The sequence below is a fragment of the Leopardus geoffroyi genome, chromosome D2 (assembly GCF_018350155.1).
Source record: "Leopardus geoffroyi isolate Oge1 chromosome D2, O.geoffroyi_Oge1_pat1.0, whole genome shotgun sequence".
Taxonomy (NCBI): domain Eukaryota; kingdom Metazoa; phylum Chordata; class Mammalia; order Carnivora; family Felidae; genus Leopardus; species Leopardus geoffroyi.
The window spans coordinates 63,855,286-63,879,572 of record NC_059334.1 but is presented as its reverse complement, the minus strand read 5'-3'; the positions used below and the strand labels follow the sequence as shown (position 1 = coordinate 63,879,572).

Genomic DNA, 24,287 nt, shown 5'->3' with positions numbered 1-24,287 from the left:
ATTCCCTTCCCCACTCCAACCCCAATGAGGTAGAGTCTGGGCATTTAATAAGATTTACTTGTAGCTAATTTGTTAGAAAAGATCCAAAAATGGGGATGAAACATGGGTGGTTTCTACCACTCCTTTTCATTCAATTCTCATTTCCTCCATGGTTGTTTTACATAAAGAGAGGTGTTCTTGTGATTCCTACTGGTCTAACCCAGCTTAACATAATTTACAAGAACCTGCAATAAATAGATTCTATGTGAGGCAGCAAACCCCAGGCTCTCTAAATACGTATAATTAAAAATTCATGCTGGCCCTTACTTTCTTCTTATCTAAATAGACATGCAGCCTAACAACTTAGATTTCTTCTAATCATAAAAGTACATATTACTCATGAACGCTGGGATCAACTGTAATATTTATTAGGTGCTGGAGGCGGTCACACTATTCCTCATCACACAAGTTTGCGGACTTCAGAGCTGCAGCCAGAGTTCACTGCCTCCCCTTTTCCTGCATTCCTAGTGATACCAGCGAGGATTTGGAAAAATTTTCCCTTATAAAGAATGTTCACTTTCTTGCAATCCCTAAACAACAGGCAGATTTTTTTCAACATTTTCAACAGACGGGTGGAAAGAATTTTATGTCATAATGGGCACATTTAAAAAAAAACTGTCAGGGACACCTGGGTGGCTCAGTCAGTTAGGCGACCAATTTCGGCTCAGGTCATGATCTCGCAGTTTGTGAGTTCGAGCCCTGGGTTGGGCTCTGTGCTGACAGCTCAGAGCCTGGATCCTATTTCGGATTCCGTGTCTCCCCCCTCTCTCTAACCCTCCCCTGCTCATGTTCTGTGTCTCTCTGTCTCTCAATAATAAATAAACATAGAAAAATTTTTTTAAAATTGTCAAATTGTTTTTCATTTCTTAACACGTGCACTTCAAGGACTGTTGAGAATATCAGACTAAGACCCATTTTTGCAGGTAAAAAAGGTTAACAATAAAGAGATTTAGGGGCATGTCTTCGCCTCCACATTCATATAGGTTTTAATAAGAGAAGGACGATGGATCAACCCAAGTCACCCATAAAAATTTCAGTTTTTGTTTGCTCCAACTGTAAGCGTTAGGAGCCTGTGGGAGAAGCTCAAAAGTATTCTTGGATAACCAGAAAAAAAAAAAAAAAAAAAACAAAAACAAAAAACAGATTTACCATATAGAAAGTCTTGTTAGGCAGAATTTTCAGAAAATAAAAGCCAGGTCATAATGATTTCTAATTACTGTCTAAAACACTGTCTAAAGCTTCAGAAAACAGCTACCCAAGAATAAGATCATATGTGAGAAACAGGGTGATATTTCTTTAAAGGAAGCTTGAGGCTGATGGTAGCTGTCTTCTCCTTCCCCTGGTAAGTGACCACTTGGGACACTGAGATTGTTTTCACTGCCTGGCACACAGTGAACCCTCAGTAAAGTCTGTGGAATGAAAAGGTGGTTTGGTGAGCTAATGCTGATGATTACACAGAGAAAGTTTTGTGTCTGAAAACTCAGCATGGCCAGTGATCTGGAAACAGAAACAGAACTGCCCTTTCTCTAGATGTGCTCAATGTTTGCAAACCAGGTGCAGACACTTAAATTTAAATTAATCAAAGTTAAATAAAATTTAAAGTTCAGTTTCTCAGTCATACTAGTGGTTACCATATTGGACAGTACAGGTTACGGTGCATTTAAATCATTAATACCAAAAGTTCTATTGGACAGTAATTAAAGAAACAAAGGAGCCTCTGGGAATAATGGATAAGAACCTGGCATTTACTTGATAGGAAGCCAGCCACCTCCCATACAGCCATCACTGGAGTTCCAGGTGATGTGGAGGGAAAAAGAGACCAAAGAAATAAAAGAAAATCCAACAGGCCCTCAGCCAAAGAGCTAGAGCATCGGGAAACAAACTTCCAGAAAAGGTAGCTAGAAAAGAAAAGATAACTGATGATTGGTTAGGTTACCTTAACTGACTCTACTGCTTATCCAGTTTGAGTGGTGTTTGCTTCCTGTAGCTTTAGATACATGATTCACTGTCAGGAACACAGAAAGAGTTGGCTGATATTTGGGGACTATAGAGGTAGAGTAATTCAGAGATGTCATTACCTGGCAGAGATTCAAGAATTCTAATGTACACATTTAGAGATGCCTACTTTAATAAGCTGACTGTCTAGGGAGTTTAGTAGAATTTATAAGAGAACAGAAAACTTCCTAAGTCATGAGATGTCTTGCCTTAGTTTGGAGATGCCTGACACAAATACGTTTTGCAGGACTTCTACCTGGCCCTTGTCCTCAGCAAGCATGGAGCTCTAGAAGCCAGATGGTGATAAATTTGGTTTAGTTATCTTCCAGCTCTAGCAAACATCAGGCTTCCCCATAATCAAATCCTTGGATGAATAAAAGTGGGCTTTGCATGTAAGTGAAGTATATCCACAAATGGGTGTTTCCCTGACTAGTCTGTTTCTATATGGAATCTTTGCTCTCTACTTGTTCCTTTTTAAAATTTTTTTATGTTTATTGTTGAGGGAGAGAGACAGAGAGTGAGCAGGGGAGGGGCAGAGAGAGAGGGAGACACAGAATCCAAGCAGGCTCCAGGCTCTGAGCTGTCAGCACAGAGCCCAACACGGGGCTTGAACTCACGAACTGCGGGATCTTGACCTAAGCCGAAGTTGGACGCTTAACCGACTGAGCCACCCAGGCACCCCACTCTTTACTTGTGATATGAAGGTTTGTGCCCTTCTTCAAGGGAAACACGGGCAGGTGGGTTGACATGTCTTGATCCAAGAGGACATACTGGTCTATTAATTGGGTAGGAAGGTAAACCTCCTTCAGAAGGAGGACAGTGTTGAAGGATTCCTGCTGAGATGTGTACTGAGTAAAACTGGTGTTTTTAAGCCTGAGGAATCCACTAGAGAACAGCTAGAGGGTTGGGGGAAAGGGTGGAGCCAAACACCTTTCCTGCTGATTTCTTTCAAAATCTAAAAGCATTACCTTCAGAGCCCAGGAAGACTCTCAGGACTAAACTTTGCTTTCAGAATAATTAATGATGTTTTCACTCTAACCAGTATTTCTATGAAGCACTTCTCTATGCCACTGATACAATCTTTTGCGAGCTGACCATGCGCCAGTTGGTGACACAGAAGGGACTTTTGGAAGGCATGTTATCCGTTATCTATCATAGGTTAGCGTTTTTGATTATTTAGTATGTACCAGCTATCGATATTATTACATTTCAACTGTAGAGCAAGCCTATTAAGTATCATTGTATTCTCCACTTTACAGATAAAGAGACTAAGGCTTAGGGAGGCAAATCCAATTGCTCAAGGCTACAAATACTAAGTAAAAACTTGGGTCTGTCTGATTTTCAGAGTTCATGCTCTTAACCAGGACACCTCTTGGTAGCAGTATTATACTATTCAAATAATGGTACAGCATTATTGATTTCAAGTTCATGTTTTAATAAGTATCCTGTTATGTCACCTCTCCTGTGGCCTTCAAAAGTAATATCTGAATACATGTGAAGTTTGGTTTGCCTGATCAATTGCCCTTCAGACACAGGAAAAAGAGGGAGAGGGGTAAAGGTTGAATATTTTTAGCATGCAAATTTACACAGAAAGACCAGGTGGCTGCAACACAAGGTAAGAAAGCATGTGTGTGCGTGTGTGCATGCATGTGTGTGTGTGTCCATGTGTGCACCAGATTTCTGCTGCATTTTGTCCGCTTAATCACCCTCCATGGGTGTTAAGAGGCAGAAAATATCTGAATATCCAAGACTTTACTTAAGAAATTTAGGTGAGGTCTGAAAAATCTTTCCACTTCTCTTGAAGAGAAAAAAAGAATTGATTTCATAGGCTACCCCTTACCTTCCTAACTCTATATATCTATTAATTGGATAGAGTTCAGATTCTTAAACCCATTTATTCCTTCCTGGACTCTCCACCATTCCTGCTGTCCCCCAGTGCCAAACAAAACTTCAAAGAGAATCAATTTCACATATTTAGGATTAGTGTAGGAACTCTGGTTATAGGAAGAACCAGATCCCATGAATCTAGCCCCAGTATCAAAATTGAGTGATAGTACAGCATACCTTTTAAACTTGTAGATCAAAAATACAGCCAGGCCGACAAACACCACTGACAAGAGCATAAGCATGGCTGAGCTGCTGTGCCCGGCACTGGAGTCCACCAATGGAGCTAGGAGGAAAAAGAAGATGGCTCACTTAGAAGCTACCACATGGAGGGAGATCCCACTGGAGAAAGGAGGCCAGCTGATGTTCATCCTCATATCCAATTTCCAACTGCCCTGCCCTGCGTGCTATCCGGGCATGGGAAGGTTGGCTTCCATGATGAAAATAGTATCCTCAATCACAGCTTCTTGGGACAAGTCAACTCTTCTACTCTGCCTGGGGACATTTACTGTTCTTGGTATGAGGTGAGCAATGTGTGTCTAGCTAAGGGGAGTAGAAGGAGGGTTTGAATGTTCTTTCTCTTAGCCTGAGTGCCTGTTGACATAATGATGGGTGGCCCATCGGGAACCTTCGATTGAATACTGATGCAGTGTTTCATTCCCCTCCTCTACACTCCTTTTGCTAAAACACTGCAGAGTGGGCACATCTGGAACCTCCACATCTGCAAAGTCTTATATTAATAAGAGCTATAATAGGCTCTCCCAGAGAGCCAGTAGTGGATGCCCAATGGGACATGCCTTTTCAAATTTCTTTTACAAATCAATCACTAGAGCTTGTCTCTGTATCAACTTAGACTTACCAGATGTAAACCAAAGGGTTTTTTTTTTTTTTTTTTACATTACCTGATCTAACCTCCCAACCAAGATTCATGGAATTTGAGAATCATAGAAATTAAGAAACCTTGAGGACTATATATAATTTTGACCATGGCAGATTAAAAATCAATCAACCAACCAGCCAACCAACCAAGTCAAAGCCTAAGAACATTGTAGGTATTCCCCAAGGTCATACAGGGATTTAATAGCAAAGCCACTTCTAATGAAGTCTTCTTGCCACCTTGACAGGAAGCCCCAAGAAAGATGTGATTAATCTTTCTTGTAACCATCACTACACAAAAGAGCCCTGCCCTCAAAGCTATTTTCAGGGATTTGTGGAGAAGTGTCTGCTAATTATCTCCTCCTTTTTCTTCCCATTTCCCACTGGATTCCATCAGGCACTCACCTAATGTCAGTTGTGTGACATACACAATGACTTGAACCCCTGGCTTCAGCTCAAACTGAACCAAGTTTTGGTTTAGAGCATTAAACAGCATCTCTACAATCTGAAAGAGAGAGAGAGAGAGAGAGAGAGTTTCACAGGAAGACATGAAATGAAATAATGCTTCCTCGTGGAGTAAGAAACCAGGGTCAATAAGCAAACAGTGACCACATTCAATCAGAAGACAGGATATTGGGACATTTTCATCAATTTGGTTCTCACAGCCCTTGGGAGCCCTCTGTGCCCAGGGAAGTAGTTGGTGGTATTTGCTTGGGCTGGAGAGGAGAGGGAGACAGAGAGAGTATGTCCAGAGTCACTTAGTGAATTACAGTTGATAACAGACATGGATATCTCATTCAAGTCCTGGTTCAGTGCTTGTTCATCCATGCCTTTCTAATTCACCATAGCACAACCTATTATGAAATGAAAGAACATCAACCCATTATTAGTTCTTTAATCTAATGAAGTAACACACACAGGGCAGAGATACCCCTGCCAGGACTAAAGCAGGCATATATGTCCCCAGCCCATTCCTCTATTTTTTTTTTCTTTTGGAGACAATTGAAGGCAGACATCAAAGCAGAAGCTGCCTTCTTTTTATGGGATAATTTTTCCTCTTTACTTTTCCCTAGCAAGTCTCAGAACACATAACATCGATTTAATCACTCTGTAATTCCCACATGAAAGCCGAGGCCGACTTGGGCTGTTGTCCCTAACTCTTATCTGGCTGTACGCGCCTTAATATCACAGCTGCTATTCATCACCGTAATTACCTATTTATCTAAATGGATGGATATTGTAGCTTCCAAATATAGTTCACACATGCCACTTGCTATTTCAGAATAAAGAGGTCTTGTAAAAGTGATGTATGCTTTGAGAAGCTGAATTTATTTCTGGCCAGCTTCGATATGCAGCCCTACAAGGCAAGGATCTGCTGCATTTTCCAGAGAAACGGACTGTGCTGGTATCTGTGCAGCTGGAGGATGACTGTGGATGGCCGTATGGAGGAGGGGACGGCCAGGTGAGTAGTATAGGGACAGAGAAGATGTCCTCGGGCGGGAGCAAATGCATGATTTGTGCTGATGTTTAGAAGCCCATTCTTACTTTAAAAAATTATTTATTTTTGAGAGAGAGCATGAGCGGGGTGGGGAGCAGAGAAAGAGAATCTTAAGCAGGCTCCGCATTGTCAGTGCAGAGCCTGACCTAGGGCTCGATCTCACAAATGATGACCTGAGCTGGAACCAAGAGTTGGACGCTTAACCCACTGAGCCACCCGGGCGCCCCCTATTCTCACTTTCATTTACTTCCCCTGACTTAGCATCACAGGAAGGCGGGGGCAGTAGGTTAGTGAGGGAAAACCAGCCCCTTCACTTCAAGAATGGTGTGCCCATCACAGGAGCCACACGCCCATTTGATGAGGACAGTAAATCACCATCCCTTTGGACACGCTGCTGCCTTAGTCAAGGCAAGATGAAGCAATCCATCTCTCACCAAAGAAACATGGTTAGAAGCAGTTCATTTTCTCTCCTGAAGCAGAACTTAGGTTGACCCGGATGTTTAAGGACAAGAAGCACATTTTCCTAGAAATAGAAAAGGAAACTCAAATTCCTCCCTCCCCTTCCTGTGTCTCCCCCAGGCCAGGTCACCGGGCAGGAGACCCGAGTAAGTTTGCAGGGATGCCAACTGTTGGAATGAGTGCTGCCAGGGACGCTTTCCCTTCTTGCGCACTGAATGTTCCAGTCTGTGCACTCGCGCTAATTCTGGGCCAGGCTGGCTGCTGGCACCGCCCTGGGGGCTGTGCAGACCCACAGGCTGCTGGGCCTATGGGAGAAAGCTCCCCTCCCTTCGTGGCTGGAAAGATCACTGTGTGCCTTCAGACTGTGGGGGGCAGGCAAGTGTCCTGGCCAAGTGTTCTGTCACTTACTTGTTCCAGGTCCTCTTCATTGCCTTTCCTCCTCTCCGTCAAGTTCTTGGGGGGAAGGATGAAGAGCTCTGCCGAAGTGGGGAGACCAGGGAACACGGCAACTAGGATCTGGTCTTCCGGGACACCCGTTACCTGCAGGGACGTTCAGACCACAGAGTGGAGCCCCGGAGCAACCGGCCTCCCCGAGTCAACCACAAGGAGCAGGGTGCACATGGCTGTAAGGCTCACATTTGTTTTTTAAACACAGCATTTTAGGCACACATTCTAATATTCCTCTAGGCTTTCTTTCTGTTTCCCCTTAGAAGTGCTATTATTAGTTTCACTACCTCCTTTGGCTCTTACATACATTTATCCTGAAACTAAAATACCATGATGATTTTCAAAATATTGGTTGCTGGGAACAGTGGCTAAAGCTCCTCCCCTCTTTTCCATTTTTCTGTACTAAGAGGACTAGAGCTTCTGGCAAAAACATGGATATGCAATGCAAACAAGGAATAAGAGGTTACAAGCAAATGTGGGGAAATGCAAATAAAAAATAAAAAATAAAAAAAACAAGAAACCCTATTTCACTTACAAAAGCAGGATTTTTTTTCTTAAGTTAAAATCACTAATGTCGGGGAGGCTTAAGAGGCTCCCTCATTTGTTGCTGCCAGCCCTACAAATCAATTCACTTTGCTGATTTGCTTTTCAAAAGACTACTTTAAGGCCATAAAAATATTCAGACCCTTCATTTAGTAACTGTAATTTGGAGTGTTTGTCCTAAGGAAATGATCCAAAATATAGAAAAAGCCACACACAGGAAGAAAAACATTATTTGTAATAGCAAATAAATAGAGAAAAACTTGAATTTTCAAAAAAATAAGTAAATAATGGTATAATCATCCAACAGAACGTTATTTTACCATTACAATGATAATTAGTACAGTCAGCCAACATGGAAAAACACTTATGATAGCTGCATTCTCATCTATTTCCTTATATTTCTTTGGTTACAACCCTATAAAAATAAAAATGTATAGGAGTAAAAAAGCAAAATAAAATACTAAAAGTTGTGTTAAGATGCTGAGATCGTGAGTGAAACTTTTTTTATTCCTGAGTGTTTAATAAAAGGATTATATTACTTTTTGATAAAAACTTAAAATTAAGTGCCTCTCTGGAGGCAAATTCCTGAAGAGAACAAAACTCTGAGCTCCCCCTACCCTGGAAAAGAGTATGGTTATTCTTTCCTATGTGTCCCCTGAAGGTCTTTTATCCAGAACACCTCCTCTTCTGCTGCCAATCCAAATAGGATAGTTTTTGATTTGTCAGAAATACCTGCCTCCTCCAAGAAGTCTCCCCTGACTATATCCACTGGCAGTGACCTCCTCCATGTTAGTCTCTCATGCCAACACTTCCAGATACCATGTCTACCAAGTTTCAGGGACTTAGATCATCTCACCTGTGACATGAATATATCTGGCTGGTATAAGCTTTTCCCTGAGAGGTTCTTATGAATGCTAACCCAGACATTCCTGGGAGTCTTTGTAGTTAGCTCACTGTTCTGATGATGTTTGCACAGAGTACAGACTCAATAAACAGTCGCTAGACTGAATAGAAGTGGAGGGGTTGTATTCCATTTGCTCAGCTCTGATTCCTATTTGGGACTAGGCTCACAGATTGGAGTTAATTCCCAGGGATGTGATAAAAGTGAGAGCACCAACTTGCAGAGAACTAACAAGCAGCAATCAGAAACCAGAAGAGTCTACCAGACACAGAGGATCCCTTGGAACTGGCCAGACATCTCCGTTTCCTGTTGGGACACATGACCCGAAGTAGCTGAAAGTCTTGGTGTCCAAGTCTATGGGGCAAGAAGGCCTCATACTAACCAGCCAGGGAAAGCAAGTCTCCAGAGACCATTCTGGAGGGCAAAGCACAGAGGATCACCCAATGGCTGGGCTGACCCTTTGTCCCAGGGAATAGTGGTCTCAGGGGGTATCAGTCAATTAGCAACCTTGGAGAGACTCTGGACCCATCTGTCTAGATTCACTTAATCCCATCCAAAGGGACACTTGAGGGACAGATCCTCCTGAGATTTAAGACCCAGGCATCAATCAACATGTCTGATTATTATTATTTACTAGTATTATTATTATTACAGTTACCAAGTCATTTATTAAAAATTTAGTATGTTTTTAATAAACACAATCATATAAAATACAACAGAATTGTGGATGTTTCTGTGAATAGGCACACAAGATCAGGAGCATTTTCATCCCTTTCTATGAAAAATGTTTTTGTAAAAAGATTTCAGATGAAGATCATCTGGTAGACAACTCCCCATAGGAATGCTCTCTTAAATCACTCTTTTCTTCCTCCTCCTCTTCCTCCTCCTCCTCCTTCTCCTCCCCCTGCTTCTTCTTCTTTCTCCTTCTTCCCCTCCCCCCCTCCCCCTCCCTCCTCCTCCTCCTCCTCCTCCTCTTCTTCTTCTTCTTCTTCTTCTTCTTCTTCTTCTTCTCCTTCTTCTCCTTCTTCTTCTCTTGCTGACTCCTTCTCCAGGTCCTTCCCTAGATTGTCCTCCTCTGCCTTGGGGAGCATTGGCATTCATGTCTGCCCTGCATCCCAGTCACCTGGGGGGCCTAATCACCTCCACAGTCACTGCTCCACATTTCTGCCTTCAGGGGGAATATGCACTTGACCTTCAGATCCATAGTTTCAACTCCTCTTGTTATCTCACCCAACTGCTCCTCATGTGCTCCAAACTCACATACAAGATCATACTATTACCGTTCCTCAAGCATGTTTCTCCTACATGGCCTAAGGGCAAGGCCATCACCCCTCTCCTCTTGGAATCAAAAAGCTTCTCTCTCCCTCTCATTCACACTATATTCTATTAGTCATCAATTCTACTGTTCAACTTCCTAAGTGGCTTTTGAATCTTTCCTCTTCAAGATCTTGTTATCTCTGGTCTAGAGAACTATAGCACTCTTTTAACTGGTCATCTTTTGTGAAATTTATTCCCTACCTTATTTACTTCCTACCTCAGCAGCCCAACCTCTGCACTGTTACCAAAATGAGGGTCTGAATATAAACGAATCTATTCTCAGTATTTTTTGCTTAAATAAGAAAATCCAGTTCCCACTGCCTACCAGATGTATGTCAGACCCCTTTTAGCTTCTGTGATGCTTCACAAGCTGCCCTAACCATTCTAGCTCAAGTCTAGTCATACTTGCCTTAGAACCTATAGACTGGCTACACTAAACTCTATCATTTCCCCAATATGCTCCACTCTTTCAATAGTCCATGGCCTGCACATACTGTTCATTCTACCTGAAAGACACCACAAACTGTAACCATTTTGTGCTCTTTAAAACAGAATTCAAGTATTCCCTACAAAGACCATCCTAATAGCTCAAAAGTATTTATCAAATCACAAATAATGTGCTAATCCTGCATTTGTCTGGGTAGAGTGAATCCTACTTTTCGTCATGCTCTTTTGTAACGCTGACCATGCCTCTGCCATAGAACTAATCATGTTAGACTTATCTCTGCATTTGAAAACCCATGTTGTATTCATCATTATGTTCTAGTGCCTAGTTCTGAGAAAAGGGTTAACAGAACCCTTTCAAAGCTCTCTAAGGCCAGTATGACCTTGGGTTAACTCTAGAACTCTATTACCCTGAAGGTATGTTCTTTATTCTGGCTTGTAGCCTTCTGATCGTCACGTATAGCCAACGGTAGTCTTGTGAGTCCACATATGTGGTTAAGAAACCCCTTTGGTGGGCAAAGAACAAGCCTAGTGAATGATAATATCTGTATAGATTCAATGAGTGCCCCCATCCATTAGTTCATTAAAGGGGTGAAGCTTTTGTCTTAGAAAAATTTGGTATACAGACAGGGCCAATTCCCATCCTCAAACACTGGTTCCCATCTCTCTCTCTGTGTGTGTCTCTCCTCCACTGTCCCCACTTCCCTCCATCCTTGCTTTACCCTCCTGATTCTTGTCTCTCTTTTTACAGAGAATTCTCATATAACTGTAGAATGGTGGTTTTAACCCATGAAAATTTATTCTAGACCAGACACTCTTTTTTTTTCTTTATACACTAACACGTAAGCAAAGATAAAACCAACCTACTTTAACCAGAGCTCTCTTGATGACATTGCCAATATCTTGCCTCCACTCAGGAATGTCAGGGTTGTGGTAATCCAGGTTTGGAGAGAAGGACAACAGTTGGGACTGGAAGTATTCTGCAAGGAGAGAGGGTGTGTGAGTGGGGCTGAGAGAGGGGTGGTGGATTAGCAGATGGCATGATCACTGTGCTTTAGGGAAAGGGTCCAGTCTTCTACGTGGCCTCAACTAAAATTCCTTCTTATCAGTGTGTTTCTTGGCTTCTGAAAAGAAGGTGGAGCTTGGTGACTGGAAGTGGATTTGTGCTCCTACCAGGTAAGAGTTCCTAGCATCTTAACTGAAATGAAAGATAAATATGAAACTCCAGAAGAAGGAGGCATTTGTTACCGTCAGCGGTATCATGTAGAGCCAACGATAAAGTATTTACAACCTGTGCTTGTTTGAATGGAAACTTATCACTTGCCCTCCCTCATTTCCTGTGACCTTCCTCCTAGAAACTGTCAGGGGATTAGATTGAAACCCTGTGTGTAGGGTGTGGGCCATGTTCAGTTTCTTGATTTGGCTGATGGATACAGAGGTCTGTTTATGTTGTGGCAAGTCATGAAACTAAACACTTATGATCTGTGTACTCGTCTGCATTAAATCTACACTTCAATAGAGGTGCCTGGGTGGCTCTGTCAGTTGGGCATCTGACTCTTGATTTCAGCTCAGGTCATGATCCCAGGATCATGGGATTGAGCCCTGTGTTGGGCTCTGTACTGGGTGTGAAGCCTGCTTGGAATTCTCTCTCCCTTCCTCTGCCCTTCTCCCTGGCTCACACTTGCTCGCTCTCTCTCTCTCTCTCTCTCTAAAATAAAAAATTTAAAAAAATGTACACTTCAATAACAATGTTTGCTTAAAAAAGGCTTCCAGCTGCCTGATGAGAGAGCCAGAGTATCAAATTCGCAGAGATGTAGGAAAAGGCACCCACCTGAAGTGAGGCTGAAGAAATATGGTCTGAGTCAGAGGATCACATACCTTAGTACAACCTTTTAGAAAACCCCAGGTATAGTAGTAGTCTTTAGGTACCTGGGGGAGGTTGTGTGGGATGGTGCTAGAAGAAAATGTGATTAAAATAAATTCAATAGCTAGGAATGGTTCTCCAGGATTGAGAACAGCATAGTAGCCCTATTTACCACTCTTCTTTCTAGCTCTGCCCTCATATTCTTAGTCTTGTTTTTGAGCCTTTGCAGCCAAGGATGTTAGAATTTCCAACAATCGGTTATGTGTAGTTAATCTCAGTAACTTATCTATGAGTTCTGCAAGGTCAGGGGCCATGACTCCTCTTTTGAGATCACCGGTGCCCATGGCCACAAATGGTAGGTGATGCATACATGTTGTAGATACTTCAGCAGGACATCAGATATAGATGGTTCTATGATAGTCTTTCTAGCTTGGTGTCCTTCCACTTATGATATGTCTTTGTCTAATGAGAACCCTGTCAGGATGTGATGCAGTTACTTCTAGGGGACTAATAAGGGCTTTTCTATGCCATTCTGTGCCGGTTTCTCTTAACCTCAGTGTCTATTCAGGAACAAGGTAGAAAGTGTGTTTGGAAAACTTGTTGACCTACGTAATTTTTTCCCAGCCTGCGGAATTTCCAAAGCAGTCAGGGATTGCCCTCAGGGTGAGCAAAGAGGACTGGTTGAGCAGGAGGGGGCATCACAGAACAATTTTTAGGGCTTACCATGAACAGCGATATCTTTTGTGTCCTGAATAAGGGCATTTCCAGCAGCCACCTGGACAGTGATGCTGTTGGTTCCCTCTGCCAGGAAGGTGAAGGAAATGCTGCTATCCAGGGTGATGAGGGGCTGAAAGACAAGAGTAGGAATACCCACTTAGTCCTCTGTGGGATATCAGATTTTCTTCCTTTCTTATAAATCTCAGACTGTCACAAATCTGCATAGTATTTGTGTATCCCCAAGGGATCCTCACTTGAAAAGGGGAAGAAGAAAATGACTTTTCATAGCTTCCAAAAACTGTGATTATAGCCGGTATCCAGGAAGAGTACTAATATCCTTGAAATGGACTGTAACATGTAATCCTGAAAGATGAAGATAAGATTGGACACTCTGGATTTTGCACATCACTCTGGTCCTTCTCCAGGGGCCAAGTAGAAGCAACATTAGTAACATATTCCAGCTGGCTCTGGGAACAGATCATTTATTTCTCTTCTCCTCCAATATTCTGTGTCAACTGCATTTTCTCCTATATGCCACTGGACTATAAGACCTTTCAGGGAGGTGATCACACTTTATTTACTTCTGTATCCCCATCCTTCTGTATCTCCATTATTGGCACACTGCCCTCATATAGTAGAATATATATGTAAGTTGGATGCATGGTCAGATCACTGGCTTTTTGTTTTATTCTGTGTTTTCCATTGCCAGGCACTCCTGGCATTTTAAGTAGGTTGGAAAACATATAAACATACACATCTATGACCATTTTAGTTATTTTCTTCTGCTTTATTTTCATAACATATGGAGCTTCCCAAGGATAGAAACAGAATAATTACATTATTTTCCTGAGAATTAGGATCTTGATATAATTAGGTGCTTATCAAAGAGAAGAATGAAGATCCCAAGGTTGAAGAGTCATTATTCAGTGGTCATCTTAAGCCTGTGCCTGTCCAAGTTCCTGTTGTTTATGAGATAAGACATAACAGGAGAAGGCTGCTGTAAGGCAGCTCTTAAAGAGACTCCCTCTCCTCTCTGTATGTCAGGACAACAATGGGATGGAGACCAAGAATGTAGTCAGTTGGGGATGCGTAGAGCAGCTCTTTAAGGGGGTGAGTGTGGGTCAGCACTTACATAGCACACGCATGCACTCTGAACTAGACATGGCCTAGATATGTGTGTCAGAGCCCTGCAGAGGCTCAAAGATGCAGCTTTCAGGCAGTGTCTCTGCGGCAAGACTGGAATTCCTTTCTAGCTCACAATTTTCAAGTGGGCTTCTGAAACATAATTTGATTTCTTCTGCTTTAAAATTCTGGACTCAGACAGAGTACCATTGCACCACAAGTATTATGCTAAGTAAAATAAGTCAGAGAATGACAAATAACATATGATTTCATTCATGTGTGGAATGTAAGAAACAAAACAAATGAGCACAGGGGGGACAAAAGAGAGAGGCATGCCAAGACACAGACTCTTAACTACAGAGAACCAATTGATGGTTTACCAGAAGGGAGGTGGTGGTGGGTTAAATAGGTGATGGGGATTAAGGAGTGCACTTGTTGTGATGGCAGCGAGTAACACATGGAGGTGTTGAGTCACTGTATTGTACACTTGAAAGTAATATTACACTATATGTTACCTAACTGGAATTTAAATTAACAATTTATTTAATTGTATGCTTGAAACTAATATCTTGCTGTATGTTAGTTAACTAGAATTTAAATTAAAACTTAAAAAATAAAATAGAATAAAATAAAATAAAATAAAATAATAAAGTGTAAAATAAAATAAAAATAAAATTCTGTAACTCCATTATTTTATGGCCAGGCAGATAGCTGGAGTTGGGCAAGATTAGAGATATTGCCCTAAGCTTGTGACACACTTTCTTTTTTGTTTGCTACATGAAAGAAGTGAGTGTAGAAATAGATACACTCTTTCCTTTAACTAAGGACAGATCACAGAGTTCAAGTATTAAGACTCAGCAACAATATACACAAAGGTACAGCCTTCTGAATAAAACAGTGAATCAGTTGCAAGTAGGTTCTGTGATGTATGTCAACTCCCATGGGCAGATGGTTGGTGTTTAGTGTCCTGTGTTGAGAAGGAAGCTAAGTCAAGTTGGGTTCAGTTCACCAGTGTTGGCCATGACCATGGAATAACAATATGTACACCACAGAACTGCCATCTCTAGTGTAAGAAGAACAAAGATTTGAAACTCTGGCTTTATTAAATTAATGTTGTAATAAATTACCTTGGGCAAAGTTTGTCCCCATTATGGGCCTTCATACTTTATCTGTTAAATGAAAGCTTTAGGTCAGAAGGGCTGTGAGAACTTATTCAACAATCAGAATACAGAGGATTGATGAATGGCTTTTGGCAAACTTTCTAGTCCCTACTGGTCAACCCATTCCATCTTATCTGTTAGGAGACTTTCAACTGTTTCATTACCTAGTCATATTTTTTGGACATACCCAACCGAATGGCTAAATTTTCTTTAAAAATGATAATATAAAACATTAATAAGGATGCAGAGCCACTGGAACTCTCATACATTTTTTGGTGGGCTGTGAAATGACACAACAACTTAGGAAAAAGTTTAGTTTTATAAGAAACTGCAACAATTTTTCCAAAGTAATTGTACCATTTTCTGTTTTATGACTTAGCAATTTCAGTCCTGAGAATTTAGTCAAGAGAAAATAAAATGTATGTCCACAAGTAAACAAAAATGTTAATGGAAGCTTATTCATAATAGCCCCAAGATGGAAACAGCCCAGGAACTCCCCAATAGGAAAATAATAAAAAAGCCATAGTGTATTCACACAATGAACATAAAGGAAAAAAATACTGATACATACAACAGCCTAGATAAATCCCAAACCTATAAGAAAGAAACCTTACATAAAAGAATTCATATGGATGAAGTTCTAGAACAGGCAAATCTAATCTATGATGGAAAACAAAGCAGCGGTTGGTTTTGGGGATTGGGGGTGAGTATTGACTAAGAAAGGGAATGAGAGAACTTTTTGGAGTGATGGTAATACTATGTATTTTGACAGGAGTTTGGGTTACATGTGAATGTGTTTGTCAAAACCTAGAAAGTGCACACTTCAGATTTGTGCATTTCATTATTGATACATTTTACACTGTCATGGGGAAGCAAATACTGCACTCTAGTTAATGACTTGCAAGCTTAAGCATCGAGGACAAAGTATATTGGTGTCTAAATTTGAAATAAGTCAAAAATTAAGATTGATTGATGGATGGACAGAACAGAGAAGACAGACAGGTGATAAAACAAGCATAGTAAATGTTAATGGCAGCTACAGCCGGTGGGTATATGGATGTTCACTGTAAAATTATTTCAACTTTAGTGTATATTTGAAGTTTTCCATAATAAAATGTTGGGAGAGAAAACATGAAAGGAACAATCAATATGATTTTACTTTTCCTGATTCCATGAATGACTCTCTCTGATCGTGGCTATATTCTATTGTCCTCCATTTTGGTTCTCTACCCTCAGCTATCATCTTCCCACCTCTCATCACCAGGCATTTTTCTACCTTAACAGTGTTCTCTTCATGAAACGTTCACTACTTCCTTGTCATCTTCCTTAGCTGTCAGTGGTCTATTTGTGCCCCCTTCCTTTCTCTACACACTCCTGTAACCTTAGACTTGGGTAGCTGCAATCTGTCAGGCAAAGGCACCTCTTTTGAGAGTGGTGAAATTCCCCTTGTCCCTGAATATTTGATCTTCTCTCCATCTGGCTGTTTCCCTAGGAGATCCAGGGACCAAACAAGGGTGCAGGGCTGCAGGACAAAGGGAATGCCATCTGTGGTGGGAGAGAGTGTGCTATCCTACCAGCCAGTCAGGGCTCTGAGTCACAGCAAATAGTGCTGAATGGGAACACTTGGTCCCCAGATGGCAGACCACAAGCTTCCATACTAGGGAAGAGGCAGGAGCTAATTTTGTTTTCCAAATTGCTTTTGTTTTTCATCAATTGATATGGCATCATGGCTGATTTCACCTTCCTTGCAAACCTGGAACACTCAACAGGATTCCTGAATTCTTTGTTGGCTACCAATATCTAGTGCGCAATGCTAAATTAAATCAAGTATTTTAAGGTTCATTTACTAAATCTATTAGGCAAGCAGACACATTTATTAAGCCAGACCTCTGTTAATCCCAGCAAATTGGCCTTTCAGAGCCCTACAAATCTAACAGGCAGCCGATTGACTTCTCTATCTCTGTGCCTTGTCCAAGCTGCAGTGGCAGCCCACAGTGAGACCCTTTGGAATAATACCTCATTCCTGCCTGGGTTGTGGGATACATCCCTGCCCACAGAGAATCCCTCATGTGTGACAGGTCACATATTATCCACTGAGCCCAGAAAGATATTGACAAAACTCTGAGTGACTATTTAGTTATGACATTTCCACTTGACTAATGGAACAAGGAGCTTCAGGGAAACCTTTGGATGCAGCCTATACCAGTTTCCCAGATGCTGTAAGTCAAGTTAATACTGAACATAATGAAACCTCTACAATTTAAATATATACTTTTATAAAAGCTACTATTCCCAAATTGGAAAGACTATGCAATGACTATGCCTGCCTTACTGAAAACCTTCAGCAGATTATATAGTTACATGTAAAATGTGTTCATCATATGAAGTTGAAAAGGTAGAATACATAATTGAGGATATACTATGATTAGACCTATGTAAAAAAAAAACCCTAAAATATACACAAAGACCAGCAAAATAGCATCTATACAGGTGTTAGGACTAAGGAATAAATGTGAAAATTCATAGGGGAAAAAATTAAACACACAACACACACACAAACACATCAAAAAGCTCATCAAAAGTATCACTGTCCATGAATCTGATTCTATCTTCTGTCATCCTATTGTAAATCTGAATTTCTATGACAAAAAAAAAAAAAAAAACATCCATTTGTGCCATTGAAAGCCACCTGTCACCTATCTTCCCTACCTTTCAGTGTCTTATCTCATTTCTACCAAAATGGACCCTCTGTTTTGTCTGAATCAGTCTACACAGGATACAACCATTCCTTACTTTTCCATACAAATCTCTTTCCCCTTCTCTGCCTCAATTCTGTTTCTTCAATGCCAGGTTAAGACCAACTTCATACGTGACTCACTCCATGACCAACAAGGTGTACATCCATCACCACCTAGGCTGCTTGACTGGGCCAATAATATTACATCCCTACCACCTTCCCTTATAGTACCTATGCCTTCATATTCTCCAAAAGATAGCTTCTTAAAGATAACAAATGGAATTTACACAGATTTGTATTCCTCAAAACATCTAGCACAAAATATGGGCTCTTGAATAAGATCTATGGAGCTACTGATGCAATTTCACATCTCCTGTGATAGGTTTGTAGGTATATGAGACTATTGTTGGATTTGAGGAATGTTTATTCTCTTCTATTTATTTGTACATCACATGGGCTCACCAATCATTGCATCTGTGTTCATCATGCCTTCTCATTTGAACTTTGATCTCCTTGAAGGTAGGGACAATGTTGTATGTGTTCCTCTATTCCTGACACCACCGAGTGAAGGGCTAGGTATAAAGGCAGGGGTGAGCTGATTCTTGATTTAATTCGACCATCTGGGTAAACTTGCATAATTCACTCAGTCACAACTCTCTCTCTCTCTCTCTCTCTCTCTCTCTCTCTCTCTCTCTCTCTCTCACACACACACACACACACACACACACATACCCATAAAACTACTTTACAAGGTTATTAGCCTAAGTGTTTTCTCTGAAAAATGGGATAATTTTCTCCATCAGTAATGTTCTAATGATTAAATAAAATGATGTGTATCAACAGCCTCCTACAAAGCTGTAGTAGAAATAAATGCCTGAAATTAGTACTAGCTCCTGGGGCGCCTGGGTGGCTCAGTCAGTTAAGTGTCCAACTTCAGCTCAGGCCATGATCTCATGGTTCATGAGTTTGAATCCCGCATCAGGCTCTGTGCTGACAGCTCAGAGCCTGGAGCATGCTTTGGATTCCGTGTCTCCCTCTTTCTCTGCCCCTCCCCTGCTCATGCTCTGTCTCTCTCTCTCAAAAATAAACATTAAAAAAATTAGCATTATCTCCTTTTACAGATCAGTTTGCTAGTTAATGGGAACCAAATAGCACCAAGTCAGATACAGGAGTACTGATGCATAGGGGCACTTGTACCCCAATGTTTATGGCAGCACTCTCAACAATAGCCAAATTGTGGAAAGAGCCTAAATGTCCATCAACTGATGAATGGATAAAGAAATTGTGGTTTATATACACAATGGAGTACTACATGGCAATGAGAAAGAACAAAATATGGCCCTTTGTAGCAATGTGGATGGAACTGGAGAGTGTGATGCTGAGTTAAATAAGCCATACAGAGAAAGACAGATACCATATATTTTCCCTCTTATGTGGATCCTGAGAAACTTAACAGAAACCCATGGGGGAGGGGAAGGGAAAAAAAAAGAGGTTAGAGTGGGAGAGAGCCAAAGCATAAGAGACTCTTGAAAACTGAGAACTGAGGGTTGATGGGGGGTGGGAGGGAGGGGAGGGTGGGTGATGGGTATTGAGGAGGGCACCTTTTGGGATGAGCACTGGGTGTTGTATGGAAACCAATTTGACAATAAATTTCATACATTGAAAAAAAAATAAACTTAGTTAAATTAAAAACAAACAAACAAACAAACAAATAGCACCAAGTCAGAGCCCTCACCAAAACATTCAAAGACACTCATTAACTTGCCAGTCAAATATAATGCTCACTGGATCAATTGGGCGATGAGGCCCCCTTGATATGCTTCTGGTGTGGTGCTAGCAAAAACAAAACAAAACAAAACAAAACAAAACAAAACAAAACAAAACAAAACTGAAAATATATCTCTTTCACCTGGACCAAATAACCATTCTTAGATGGGGGAGAGAAATCTAGGAAACCAAGTCAGATACACCATTGAAATGTAGATGCCATTGATGCAAATGACAAGCACCACCCTGACTGATATTTTCAAGGGCTATTAGATATATTCTAAGTACATCTAAGTTACTAATATTAATTATTACTGGTTACTACTTGTTCACTATTAGTTACTAATAGTTACTACTATTATTACTCTGATGGTACAAAGACCAAAACTGAGGTTCAGAGAAATTGCATGATTGACTATACACATACAGCCAAGAAGAATCTGATTCTGGACTGCAACCCAGATTTATTATTTTAAAACTGCTCTATTCTGGGCACTTGTGTAGCACTTCATGCTCAAGCTTATAGGTGGAAATTCCTAATCAAAGAAGACCTCAGGTTACCATCAACCCAAACCAAAACAAAACTGTAATGCCGTTCTGTAATTTAAAATTTCCCTTCTCCTAATATGGCATAATATAGATTAGCTAGATGTATATTTCAAATAATAACTCAGTGATGTCTGTGGATTAGATATTAGTATCCTTGCTCTACAGAGAGAAAAAGCACTGATATTTAGATCAGGTGATTTGTTTAAGCAAACAAAGATAATCATTAGAGAAACAGAAACCTGACTCCCCACTTCTGTGTTTACTTACCAAAATTTAAGAAACTAGATTAAACTGCATTAAGTAGATTAGATTAACTACTAGTCTGGATTAACCAGACTAGATTAAGTAACTAGTAAAGCCTTAAGTAACTAGTAAAAGCCTTAGAATTCAGGTCTTAGAATACTCAAAGGAAAAAAAAACATATTCAAAGGGGAAAAATGGTGCTGTAGAGAAACACTGTGTCTCCAGCTCCTTGTGGGCTGTTGAGTAAATCACTGTGTTGACAACTGCGAAGAACTTCTCTCCTTGAGCACAGCAGCCTCAGTAAAGATCACCTGGTAAATGAACACTAACAGCAAAGAATTCCCTGGCCTGACAGCCAAAAGTTCTCAGCAGATAAAGGCACTTAAAATCCTCTGTTTCTAATTTTCTCCTCCCAAATGATTCTCTCTTTCCTCTTTCACTATATATGTCTGCTGGTGATTGAAGAAAGATTTTAGGGTCTGTAACCTCTAGAAGACAAACAGAGCGATGCAGCTAATGCATCCTGGGGCTGGGGTGGTGCATGGTAGATGGGAGTTAGGAGACCTGGCTCCACAATTAACCAGATGTTTGACCTTGGGATGCTCATCTCACGCAGGGAACTTCACTTCTCTAATGTACCAAATGGGGATCTTAATAACTAACTTCTGTATCTCTTGTCCTGGTGAATAATCTTTCCAGAAATGCAAAAGCATCACAACCTATATTAAGAAACTGACTTGAAAGTATACAGCATGAACAATGCAAACAGAAAAGGGTCCCTTGGGTCCATAAGTCTGTCTTTTATCAACCCATCCTAACTCCAAGTTTTTTATAAAAAGCATCCATTTAGTGAGTACCTAGCATGTACTAGGGAGATACATAGCATCTTATTTAATTTTCACAACAATTAAGATGATATAGGCATTATTCGCTCCAATTTGCGCTGACTGAATTAAATTTTAGGTCAAGTGACCTCATCAAGCTCACACAGCTGGCACTGTCACTGTGACTCCAAGGTCCATGTTTTCATCACAATGTCGTGCCACCTCCCTAAAAAAGAGCAGGGTGAATCATCTCCCACTCTTACCATGCAGGGACTGAAGTTCTTTTTGGTCATCTCGAAACAAACAAAGCCATCATTGTTCATTTCTTTTTTAAAGGAATTACTACATAGAACTGAATATTTGCTTCCCCTTTCTTGAGATATCCAGCATTACCAAGTGTGATACGATATCTTTCTTACTTTTTAAAAATGAAAGGTCTAAGATGGTTAATGCCAATCACATCAAGAATGACCAAGCAAAATGTAGACAAAATCAGGAATGGAGAAAAACACGAAGCCCTTACATTTAGAGACCCTCAGACTAACTGCTCCCAGCTCCTATTATACAAGTGTAGTCACTGTTGACACAGGTATCACCATCACCAGTTGCGGGGAGTAGGGAGGATGTGCCAAGTTCAGAGTTTAGCCCTCTTAGTCCCCTTCTTAGAGGCTTGGCAGCATCAGTCTAAAAAAGAACCTAAAGAAAACCCTGGGCTTCATAGAACATCTAGTAGGTCTTGGAGAAGGGTTCTTTACATGCATTATTTGATTTGATTTTCACATCTCTGTGTTTAGAGATATAATTCACATTTCCAGATGGAATCACGGAATCTCAGAGATGCTAAGTGGCTTCCTTTACATAGCTAGTGAGTGGAGAGCCCAGGATTAAAAAAAAATAGAGCAAATGAAGTTTTAGAAATACTGATTATGGAAGTAGGTTTGTATAGCTTCTCAGAGTACTCTTTCTTCCTCAGGATTGTTTGAACTTTCCCTACTATAATAATGAATCTGGTATAGAGACGTATGTGATATTCAATTATGTGGATTCATAGATTCAGGAAGTACTCCCTATTGCCCACATCTCTGATGTCCCCAATGTCAACACGGACGCTGGAAGATAGAAGAATTCAGCACAGATCTACTCAGACATGGATCAGAAAGGGCCGAACCTTTGTGCTATTGCCAAACCACCAGAAATAGGTGAGGGTCCCCAGTTGACTGGGCCACACAACCGCACTGATGTTGACCTCCTTATTTCTTATAGCAACAAATGGAACTCGGAGATGAACATGCTCCACGGGACCTGTGGGAACAAGGAAAACAATATGAATGTTTATATCCTGGGAATAAACGAACTTCATCGCGCTCCCAGATTCTTAATCTTAACCCCTATTACCATAAACTATAGTAAAACAAGGATCACAAACTCACAAATGTTGAGATGTGGGTGTGTGCTTGAAATAAAGCACCTTGTATAAAAGGGAACATAAATCAGACCTCAGACTTTTTGAATGACATCCGAAATACATTTACATCTGATGTGCCTAACCATGAATACTTATGAACCTCCAATCCAAGGACAAAGCCAGTTTATTAGACACTTAGCCAATAAATAGGAAGATAAACAGCAGTCTCTTTCATTTCTGACAATTAGCCTGTATTGTCATGTGGGGTCAGCGCATCATATGGAGGGCTCTTCCATTATCCTTGATTGTTAATTGGTTCCATCCTCTTCAACAATCCGCCATTGTGCCCGTCATCTGCAATACTCAGTGGGCGTCATTCAGAAGCTGGCAAGGCTGTTTTACAAAAAGGAAAATGTGTATCTCCCTAAATCAAAGGAGAAACAAATTCCAGGTTCCCAAATAATAAAAAAGCTGCTTGCAAAAAGGTGAGCAAATTTCTCTTTTTTTCCTGCAGAAAACTGATATAAGCAGCAAGTCAGAGAAAATATATGAACACATCAATAAGGATTTTAATTTAATTCATTTCCAAAATAAAATGAGAAGAGGAAAAGCTGCTGGAAAACATTAACAGGTCAGTGTTGCACTGTGGGGTGGATATGTTATCTTTTTTAACTCTGTGGGGTTTTCCTCTCCCCCCCACTTCCACTCTTTCCTCTTTTCCTTTCCTTCCTTCCCTTTTCCTCCTTTCCCTTCTTTATATCCTTGCTACTTAACCAAACCCAATTAACATATCCCATTATCTGTTCACACTATGCTAGCACAAATATTCCTGGTTTCCATCATGATAGTGTCAAGAATAACTAAAAGTCAAGACTGCAGTCCACACATCTTTTTAGTTGGGGGCCTTGAGTTCTTCTCATAGGTGGGACATTTTTCAGGCCACTCAACCTTCACTATTTACATCTTGGGTTATTTTGGAGGCAGCTCGGTTTAAAGGGAAGAAAACAGATGGCTTCTTCTCATTTCTGGTCTGGTTTAAATTTAGTTGTATGATCTTTTCCTCTTTCTTACAGAGCCTTGACCTTACACAGTCCCTTACCATTACGTTGTCCCGCATCTTCCTTATAGGAATCAGAACATGTGAATGTGATATCTGGATGTTAAAAGTACCATCCCGTTAATTCTGGGTGGGCACTATTTCTACCACCACTATCGCTGTCTCTGTGTACCATTGCATAGAAGTCCCTCTAAGACAGCAGAAGTTCTTCTGAGTCTCACTGGGCATCGCCGGTATTGTAGGTAGATTTATGCTGAGGGAGAAGGTGTTTGGGTAAAGACAAATGCTGAAACGAGGAGAGCAGTCAGGCCTGCCTGCCACTGTCCATGCTGTACTTTCCTGAACAGTCAACACGTGTTCGAGGACCTGTGTATCTACAGCTTGAAACTACTCATTGATTACAGCTCTCTGACCTGACCACAGACATACAACCCTCAAG

At 40.9% G+C, this 24,287-nt stretch overlaps 1 protein-coding gene across 2 annotated transcripts in view; it reads right to left on the bottom strand.

Moving 5' to 3' along the window:
• The window catches only part of SORCS3 (sortilin related VPS10 domain containing receptor 3), a 593,451-nt gene that overhangs the window by 3,299 nt on the left and 565,865 nt on the right, over positions 1-24,287 (bottom strand). The window contains exons 20-25 of one of the 2 annotated variants that reach the window (XM_045438829.1): positions 22,555-22,688; positions 12,991-13,114; positions 11,271-11,383; positions 7,160-7,291; positions 5,200-5,299; positions 4,099-4,204 (exon numbers count right to left, since the gene is read on the bottom strand). In XM_045438829.1, the coding sequence (XP_045294785.1) occupies positions 4,099-4,204; positions 5,200-5,299; positions 7,160-7,291; positions 11,271-11,383; positions 12,991-13,114; positions 22,555-22,688 (709 nt within the window). Of the gene's footprint in view, positions 1-4,098; positions 4,205-5,199; positions 5,300-6,452; positions 6,816-7,159; positions 7,292-11,270; positions 11,384-12,990; positions 13,115-22,554; positions 22,689-24,287 lie in introns of those variants that run through there. The other variant, XM_045438831.1, reaches the window with a different exon arrangement.